Source organism: Podarcis bocagei (assembly GCF_964188305.1).
Source record: "Podarcis bocagei genome assembly, chromosome: 7".
NCBI classification, from domain to species: Eukaryota; Metazoa; Chordata; class Lepidosauria; order Squamata; family Lacertidae; genus Podarcis; species Podarcis bocagei.
Window position 1 is genome coordinate 74,894,228 of NC_138132.1, and position 10,108 is coordinate 74,904,335.

At 42.9% G+C, this 10,108-nt stretch overlaps 1 protein-coding gene and 1 long non-coding RNA gene across 5 annotated transcripts in view; one reads left to right on the forward strand and one right to left on the reverse strand.

Moving 5' to 3' along the window:
- The window catches only part of LOC308591191, a 228,674-nt gene that overhangs the window by 177,873 nt on the left and 40,693 nt on the right, over window positions 1-10,108 (reverse strand). The window lies entirely within an intron of this gene.
- Window positions 1-10,108, forward strand: part of C1QTNF12 (C1q and TNF related 12) — a 42,834-nt gene that overhangs the window by 27,676 nt on the left and 5,050 nt on the right. For all 4 annotated transcript variants that reach the window (XM_081201674.1, XM_081201673.1, XM_081201676.1 and 1 more), the window contains one exon: window positions 9,909-9,987. In XM_081201674.1, the coding sequence (XP_081057800.1) occupies window positions 9,909-9,987 (79 nt within the window). The remainder of the gene's footprint in view (window positions 1-9,908; window positions 9,988-10,108) is intronic.

Below are 10,108 nucleotides of genomic sequence, written 5' to 3' on the forward strand. Positions count from 1 at the left end.
TGCATTCAGACCTGTCTCCCATGGCAACCATCCGCAGCTCTTCCGAAGGCCTGCAGCACCTCAATAGACCTGTTGAAAGGACTGTGTCTCCTCAGTAGGCCTCATTGGAAAAGCTTAGAAATCTGTAGTTCATTCGGCAGAGGCCAGTGGTGTTCCCCCAGCCCTTTCTAAAACACCCCCATGCTTTCCTTGCACAAGAACGGCCATCTTGGGCCTTTTCTCTTTCCTGATTTGTTCTTTGTCCACCACACTCGCCACAACTCTGTCAAAACAAAAGTGGGGAAAATGTCCTCTGAACGGGTCTCTGCTGGCAGCTCTTGAAACCCCACGGAAGCCAAAAAGTGGAGCTGGAAGAAAGGTTTGGGAACGTGGCTGTGCCAAAGACCCCCCCCCCCTTCCTCTTTGTGACTCAGATGGAACCGATCTCGCTGTTAAAGTTCTAATTTAAACACTTTTATTGGAGGAACAGAGAAGAAGGTGTGGAATGCTGAAGAATTAAAAAAAAACCAGACCAGGCCTTGTTCATAGACTTCGTTGGCTCCCACAAAAGACGCCATGGAGCTTGCAAGTTGTTGTTATTAGTAGCAGTGGGTGCTGGGAGATGGCAGAAACCTCTCAAACCTGATAGTTTGGCAGATACCACAGCAGGGAAGAACATAGAGTCAGCAATAAATCGCATTCATAACACGAACACAAAATCCACCACAAACCAGGAGCTTAATACATCAACGCAGCCAGTTGATGTTTTCCATGGGGAAAATCTGGGTGAGCAGATACGTTTTAAGCAAGGGCCAAAATGCCTAATTAGGGAAGAGAGGATGTGTCCCATTTCGCTTTCTCATTTTTCCAGCCTTACAGTCAGTTCTCCACATTTCCTCTTGCCTTTTTCAAAGAAGCCCCGCATGAAAATTCATCTGCTGTTTTGTGAGAATTTCTCCTAATGTATCCATTTTCATATGCAGCTTTGCCGAATACACAGATTTTTGTTTTGCAAGCCATTTCCCCTGATATAATGCATATTTGTATACCATTTTTCCTTATATGCACTTTAACGCACAGTTCCACCAAGTTTATTTTCATTTTTCTTTTTTTTTTTATAAAATTTTTATTGGTTTTACAACATTTTTGAGAAAAACAGACAAACATTAAAAATGACAAACATACACGTATAGTTTCAAACATATTTTCATAAACCTCCTTTCTAGGACTTCCCCATACCCCCCCTCTCTGCATCCCAATGTCCATAGTTCAACTAGCAACTCCCAGTTATTACTTTCCAATCTCTATCATCTTAGTCCTCTCTTACACTCTGACCTTATGTCCCTGTACCCCTTTGTTTCTGGTAACTACGACATTTTAACATTCATTAAGTTTATAGTAGTCCTTAAGATAGCTTTTAAATTTTCTCCATTCTTCTTCTACCGTCTCTTTTCGTTGGTCACGGATTCTGCCTGTCATCTCGGCCAATGTCATGTAGTCCATCACTTTCATCTGCCATTCTTCCAAAGTGGGTAGGTCCTGTGTCTTCCAATACTTTGCGATGAGTATTCTTGCTGCTGTTGTGGCATACATGAAAAAAGCTCTATCTTTCTTTGTCACCAATTGGCCGACAATGCCCAAGAGGAAGGCCTCTGGTTTTTTAGAAAAGGTACATTTAAGTACCTTTTTCATTTCATTATAGATCATTTCCCAGAAGGCCTTAATCTTCGGGCATGTCCACCAAAGGTGATAAAAAGTACCTTCAGTCTCTTTACACTTCCAACATTTGTTATCGGGCAAATGATAGATTTTTGCCAGCTTGACTGGGGTCATGTACCACCTGTATACCATTTTCATAATGTTTTCCTTTAAGGCATTGCATGCCGTAAATTTTATACCGGTGTTCCATAACCATTCCCAGTCAGCTGACATAATGTTATGTCCAACATCCTGAGCCCACTTAATCATAGCCGATTTAACTGTTTCATCCTGTGTGTTCCATTTCAACAACAAGTTGTACATTCTAGATAAGTTCTTAGTATTGGGTTCTAACAATTCGGTTTCTAATTTTGATTTTTCCACCTGGAAGCCGACTTTCCTGTCCTGTTTAAAAAATTCCATTATTTGACGATATTGGAACCAATTTTCCACTTTATGCTTCAATTTCTCCTGACTTTGTAATTTGAACTTATCTCCATCCTGTTCTAAAATTTCCCAATACTTCGGCCATCCGACCTCCATATTGAGTTTTTTCACTGCATTAGCCTCCACTGGTGACACCCATCTAGGGGTTTTGTTTTCCAATAGATCTTTATATCTTATCCAAACATTAAACAATGCTTTTCTGACAATGTGATTTTTGAAGGCACTGTTAACTTTATCATACCAAAGATATGCATGCCAACCAAAAGCGTTATTGAAACCTTCCAGATCCAAGATGTCTGTATTCTCGAGGAGCATCCATTCTTTGAGCCAGCAAAAAGCTGCTGCCTCATAATACAATTTTAGGTCCGGCAGGGCAAAACCCCCTCTTTCTTTAGCATCTGTCAATATTTTAAATTTAATTCGGGGCTTTTTGCCCTGCCAGACAAATTTCGAGATATCTTTGTGCCACCTCTTAAAACATTCCATCTTATCAATAATCTGCAAGGTCTGAAACAAAAATAGCATTCTAGGCAATACATTCATTTTAATTACTGCAATTCGGCCTAACATTGACAGTTTCAAATTTGACCATATTTCTAGATCTTTTTTAATTTCTGACCAACATTTTTCATAATTGTCCTTATACAAATTCTGATTCTTGGATGTTAGATAAACCCCTAGATATTTGACCTTCTTGACCACAGTCAAACCTGTTTCCTCTTGAAATTTCTCCTTTTCCATATCTGTTAGGTTTTTCCCTAAAACTTTGGTTTTTAGCTTGTTCAACTTAAATCCAGCTACCTGGCCAAACTGTTGTATTATTTCTAATACCTTTTTCGTACTAGTGTTTGGCTCTTGCAAAGTCAATACTAAGTCATCTGCGAACGCCCTTAACTTGTAATGTTTAGCTCCGACCTGCACACCTTTAACCTGCTGGTCATTTCTTATCATATTCAGCAACACCTCCAGAACTGAAATAAAGAGTAATGGGGAAATCGGGCACCCCTGTCGTGTTCCTTTTTCTATCTTAAGCTCCTCAGTCACAACATTATTTACAATCAGTTTGGCTTTTTGTTCAGAGTATATTGCAGCCATACCATTCTCAAAACCCCGGCCTACCCCCATCCTATGAAGGTTCTTCTTCATAAAACTCCAAGAAATATTGTCGAAGGCTTTCTCCGCGTCCACAAAGATCAATACTGCTTTAGTGTTTATATTCACCTCTAGCTTTTCCAGAATGTCTATAACATTCCTTACATTGTCTGCCAGGTGTCTTTTAGGGAGAAAGCCTGCTTGGTCCTTATGAATCATCTCCATCAAAACTCTTTTGAGTCTTTTTGCCAAAATGTCTGCAAAAATTTTGTAATCCACATTGAGCAATGATATTGGGCGGTAGTTCTTGAGTTGGGTCTTTTCAGTCTCTGACTTTGGTATGAGTGAAATATATGCCTCTTTCCACGATTCAGGTGCCCTTTTTCCTTCAAGGATCTCATTACAAACTTCTCTTAATGGTTGAATCAACCATTCCTTCAGCGATTTGTAGTATCTAGAAGTCAGTCCATCTGGTCCCGGAGATTTACCCAGTTGCATATTCTGAATGGCAGCCTCTATCTCTTGTTCTGAGATTCTCTGGTTCAGGTCCATCTTACTTTGCTGAGAGATGTTTTGTAATCCATATCTTCCAAGGAATTTGTCTATATCTTCTTCATTTTGCGGGCCTTGAGTATAGAGTTTTTTGAAATAACTTAAAAAGCAATTTCTGATTTCATTGGGTTTAGATATATTCTTTCCATCCACCTCTAGGCTTGTAACTGTATTTAGTTTCTGCCTTTTCTTCAATTGCCATGCCAAAAGTTTACCACATTTATTTGCTGATTCAAAAGTTTTTTGCTTCATTTGCTTTATCTTCCATTCAATCTCTTGGTTCATCAATTCCATATATTGAGTTTGATATAACTTGATCTCTCTTAAAATGTCCTGAGACTTTGGTTTTGTTCTTAATTTCCTCTCTCCTTCCTTTATCATTTCCAAGATTTTCTCTTTTTTCTCATTTTGTTTTTTCCTCTTTATTGAATTTTGTTGAATCAAAAATCCTCTCATAACCGCTTTACTTGCATCCCAGATCACTCTTTTCTCCACGTCGGTCCTCAAATTTATTTCAAAATAGTCTTTTAGGGTCTTTTGGGCCTTCGTGAGAATCTCCTTATCTCGAAAGAGGGTGTCATTCATTCTCCATCTAAATTGACCAGTTATTGTGAGTTTCATCTCCATCTTCACGGCGTTATGGTCGGAGCAAGTTTTTGGGCAGATTTCCACTTTCTTAATCTTTGGAGCCAGTCCACTAGTAACCCAGATTTGGTCAATTCTGGTCCAGGTCATCATTGCTTGGGAGAAAAAGGTTCCCTCTCTCTCCAGAGGGTTCCTTGTTCTCCAGATGTCTATCAAGTCCATGTTTTCTGTCATTTCGAAAAAAGTCTTAGGGAGTCTCCCTTCTTTAGTGACTGTTAGTCTTTGTGCCTTGTCCATATTAGTGGAGACCACGCCATTCATGTCTCCCATGATTATCATATTGTAATCCAAATAGTCCGTCAAAGTTTCATGAAGTCTCTTAAAGAAGTCAGATTTGCCTTCATTTGGTGCATAAATTCCAACAACTAAGAATTTTTCTCCTTGTACTTGTATCTCCACAGCCAGATATCTCCCTTGTTCATCTTTGAATATCATTTTTGGAGCCCATTTCTCCTTCACATATATTACAACTCCTCTCTTCTTAACTTTGTCTGATGAAATAAATTCTTGTCCTAGCCTTTTATTTGAGAGTAATCTCCTGTGGGCTCTGGTTATGTGAGTTTCTTGTAAGCATATCAAGTCCAATTGTTCTTTATTCAATATATGAAATACTTGTCTTCTCTTCAAAGGCCCATTGAGCCCATTACAATTCCAGCTAAGGAATTGCAGAGCCATCTTGTTATTTTCTTAAGGCTCCTCCAACAGCTCCAAGTTGTTGCTCTTCTTCTGATGGTGGTGGTTTTTGTCCAAACGAGAGATTCAGGATGTCCAGTGCTCTCCTCTGTTCTGCAAGTACGTCCACAGTCCCCTTCTGTAAATCCTCCTGGTATCTTGCCAAAAATTTGTCTTTATCTTGAATTGTCTTTATTTTCACTTTCTTTGCCTTGAAGTCAAATGACAGTCCTTGTGGAAACTCCCACCTAAAGCGAATAGTGTTCTTCTTTAGCAAGAGAACCAAGTCCTTGTAAAAGTTTCTTAAATCCAAAATGTATTTTGGGATGTCTTTAAAGATCTGTACAGCTGAATTTCCAATTTGCAGGGCCTTTTCAAAGTGTAATCCTAATATTTTGTCTCTTTCCTCCTTGGATCTGAGTGTAATCAAGCAGTCTCTCGGTGTCTTTCTATCTTGCTTTTTACCCAATCTGAAGGCAGTCGTAATTTTAAATTCGTCTTCCTCAAGATCCCAGCAATCCGCAAACTCCCGTGTCAAGTATTCCACAAGGCTGTCTCTTTCGTTCTCCGGAATCAGTCTTAATTTTAAATTTCTCTCTTTCCTCTGTAACTCCCACAAGGCCAAAGTTGCGTCATGCTCATAGACCTTCTTGGCAAGCGGCTCTAGCTTCTCCTGTGTCTCTCCGGCAGTGGCTTTGGCCTCCTCGGCAATTTGGCGCGTGGTGGCGTTCTCCTCTACCAATCTATTTATAGATTCTGTATTCTGGTTTAATCTTGCTGATATTTCTGTTAATTTTTGTGTGTTCTCTGAAGTCTGTTTTGTCAAAGACTCCAGGGTTTGGTTTATCTTGAGCAGGGCCTCTGTCACAGCTTCCATAGAAACGGCTGCTCCTTTGTCTTGACCTGTTGTTCCTGCTGATCCGGCTGTTGCGCCTGAGATTGAGCCTCTTTTCTTTGCCTGTTGCAGCTGCAATTGTTGTTGTTGCTGTTGTTGCTTGATCTTGGCTCTTGTGACTATCTCTTCTTGTGGGCCACTCATGTCAAGGTCAATTCCCACGGGATTTGTTCTCCCTTGGAAAATTCCACTGTCTTAAGCCGTGCCGAACTTTACTTTATCCTCTAGAGGGAGCAAATCAAAATGGCCATAGAGGGAAATTTCCAAGTACCAAAACAAAGGAGACAATCCAAAAAGTAGGAAAAAGGGAGATTAACACAGTCAAAGTCAATGTTACTAAATACTTGTAACTTCAAATTGCCACAGTTGCCCAATTTATACTGTTTCTTCTTATAGTATGCAATAGTCAGGCAGTGTGGAAACTTTGTATCAAAGTATCACTTCACAGGGAAAAGTCAGTTCAGTGTACTAAGAAGGCAGACCGTTTCGTACTTTCAAGCAAATGAGACAGCAGAGGTTTTTTTCCTCCAAATAAGTCATGCAGTTAATGGTCAGATTCGCCTCCCCTCTGCCCTGCTTGCTAGAGGGGAGATCAAAGGTTTAAATGTCCGGTTTAGCTGATCAAAGGACGGATTTAAACGGATGCAGGTTTACAGCTCCGTTGCTTTCGCTTTCATGCAGTCGGGGGGAGGCAGACTTCCTTTGTTTAAATCTCCCCCGTTTTTAGCCCAATTTTTAAAATTGAAAGAGTCCCGGTTATTTTTCAGTTCTTACTCACGGGGAATCAGTCCGAATTTCTTTTCAGGAAGGAATCGGCGCTCTCCGCTTATGGCGACGCGGCTTCACTTCGCAGGCTGGGTAGCGACTCTCAGCACCGCGCTCACTCCCGATGTCGATCCGTAGCCTTTAAAAAGGCTCTTTCACGGTACCGGGGGGCGCGAAGGTGCCCACCGAGTCTCCTTGTTCTCAGGCTTCAGCGCCTGGGATTTTAGGGGTCCCCCGCTTGCCGTAGCGGGTAAGACCCGAACTTGCGAAGCAGTCCTTCTCCGGAGCTCGGAGCTAGGACCGCCATTAAGCGCTGGCACCGACCGGAAGTCCAAGTTTATTTTCATTTTTCGCATTTCTATCCCACAAGGAGATTGATGTGGTGTGTACATGGTTCCCTTCTTCCTCCCCATTTTGTCTTGCAACAAGCCTGTGAGATAGAGTAGGCTGAGAGACTGCACCAGGCCCAAGGCCAGCCAGTGAGTTTCATGGCTGCTTGGGGATTTGAGCCCTGGTCTCCTAGGTCCTAGTCCAACACTCCAGTCACTGCACCATACTGGTGTGAAGATAAACACTAGCTTAGTTTTTTTAAAAAATAACTTTTATTGTTTATAGCCCAGTGGCCCATCACAATACTGTATGAGCAGAAATCACACGGCTACAAAACTAAAGACATTGCATGCCACCAGACCAGGACAAATCTACAATGTCCAAAATTTAGGAACGTTTCTTCTATTCAGCATCCCTGGGCTTTGGCACTTGCACAAACCAGAAAAGTTGCTCTTACCTTTCTTGTGCTAGTACAAATAGTGTCACCCTATAGCTGATGCACATTTTGACATCTGCCAAAGCCATTTAATTTTTGAATCATCCGGTTGACCTTCTAAGGCGATCTGAAAAGGGGAGACTAATTTAGCTCTGGGTGAATCCTACAATGAGCAATATGAAACATAATGTAAAAGATGCTCAGTATGGGGTTTCAGATGTGAATATTTCCCGGCCCTATCAGGAGATGTTGGACAGGTGGCCTACCCACCAAACCAGGGTCTTTTCTTCAGCTTTGGAGCAACTGGCCATGCTTGTAAAGGCTACTCCAGTTGCTGAAACAGAGGCGGAAGAGAGCCTCCGGCAAGTCAGGGGGCTCTTGCTCTTGGACCGTCTCTGGATAGGGGTGGATTCAGGTGAACGCTGGAGTTGGTTTTTGGCATGGTGGCTGTGGAAACTGGGAGCAGTGGAGTGAGGCGATGGTTTCCGTTCCCTCGGGTTGCCTCACCTCTTATGAAACATGACGAGGCCAGGGCATCGGCTGGCTCGGGGCATGCCTCTACCACCTGCCCAACCTGGCAGTGCCCCTTTATTAGGGCTTCGCTTGCACCTGCAGGGTGGGGCAACCTGCCTCCGGAGGGCATGAGACCTGTTGCAATGTTGGTAGGAGAGCAAGCCCAAACGAGCCATCAGCTGGCAAAACTGGTGAGAGCGAAGAGCATGTCGTAAACATGGGGGGTTGTAGCCAACGTCGGCCCTACTCAGAGTAGATCCATTGAAATGAACCGGCGCGGCTAATTTAAGGGTTGCAGCCAACTTTAATCCTCCTCAGACTAGACCTTTTGTTGTACGCAACTACACCCTCCTCAAAGTAGACCCTAAGTTGGCTGTGGTCATTAATTTCAATGGACGCGTGTCTGACATTATTAATGGTCACGTCTAACTTAGGTTAACATTAAGGGTCACATTTAACTTAGGTTTGTTCATTTCAACAGGTATGCTCTGAGCAGAACTTATTTGGCTACAACCCATCATTTTTTTACTTGGTTAGTCATCTGCCTTAGAACCCAGGGATGGATGGAAGAAATTTAAATTAATGTGTTTGTTGCTGAAACATCTCCATTTTGTTTTGCTCCATTTCCTCCAAATTATCTTCAAAAATTGACTGTGTGGGGAACCTCTGGCCCTCCAGATGTTGCTGAACTACAACTTCCGGCAGGCGTGGCCAATGGCCAGAGGGATAAGGAGAGTTGCAGTTCAACAAAGGTACAGGGCCAGAGGTTCCCCACACAGTCATTTCCCCCCAAGATAATTTGGAGGAAGTTGAACAAAACTTTCAAATAGCCCATTCCTATGCATATACAGTGGTACCTCGGGTTAAGTACTTAATTCGTTCTGGAGGTCCACTTTAGCTAATGGGGCCTCCCGCTGCCGCCGCGCCGCCGGAGGACGATTTCTGTTCTCATCCTGAAGCAAAGTTCTTAACCCAAGATAATATTTCTGGGTTAGTGTAGTCTGTAACCTGAAGCGTATGTAACCTGAAGCATATGTAACCCGAGGTACCACTGTACAACCGGAAGCAAACTGGTACTCTGTTCGGTGGGGCTTCCTCATGGGTAAAGGTGCAGAGTAAAGTTAGGGCCAGTTTACTAATACATCTGGCTTTGCAAGCCGGCAGAAATCACAGAGGAAACAACGAGAGCATACTGCAATTGGAGGGGCAACCCAAATGATCAAGGGGGTGGAACAACTCTCCTACGAGGAAACGTTGATGCATTTGGGGCTTTTTTTTTAGTTTAGAGGAAAGGCAATTAAAAGGTGACATGGCAGAAGTTTATAAATTTATGCTCGGCATGCAGAAAGGGGACAGGGGAAAGTGTTTCCTCCTTCTCTCATAACGCTGGAACTCGTGGACATCCCAACAGAAGCTGAATGTTAGAAGCTTTGGGACAGAGGAAAGGAAGAGCTTCTTCAGGCAGCACATAGATAACCTGCGGAACTCACTCCCACAGGAGGAAGTGGGGACCGCTAACTTGGGTGGCTTGAAAAAGAGGACTGGACAAATTCTAGGAGGTTGAGGCTACGAATGGCTATCGGCCTTGATGACTATGCTCTGCCTCTGTGGTCAAAGGCAAAAAATGCCAATTTCTGGAAATGGCAGAAGGGGAGAGAGCTCTTCTGCTCAGGGCCTACTTGCAGGCATCTGGTTGGCCACTGTGAGAATAAATGGAATATATGGGCCATTGGCCTGATCCTGCAGGGTCTTCTTATGTCCTTATAAATGATGGAGAGCTTGTGGAATTTGAGCTTGAGATACCCCACTTCTCAGCCACTGTGCTATGCCAAGCTATGACTCTGGTCCGTGAACACCTGTCTCCCTTTCTTTTGCACCTCTTAGGTCTTTGGAAGTTATTGCTGGTCTGGAAAGCAACAGCAAGATCTTCACCGTTTATGTTCATGGATTGCTGCAGCTGCAGGTATATGGGGGTTGTAGAGCTGGCGGTAATGTAGCCTATAAAGAGCACCAGTGAATTGATGCGGGTGGCACTGTGGGTTAAACCACAGAGCCTAGGACTTGCCGATCAGAAGGTCGGCGGT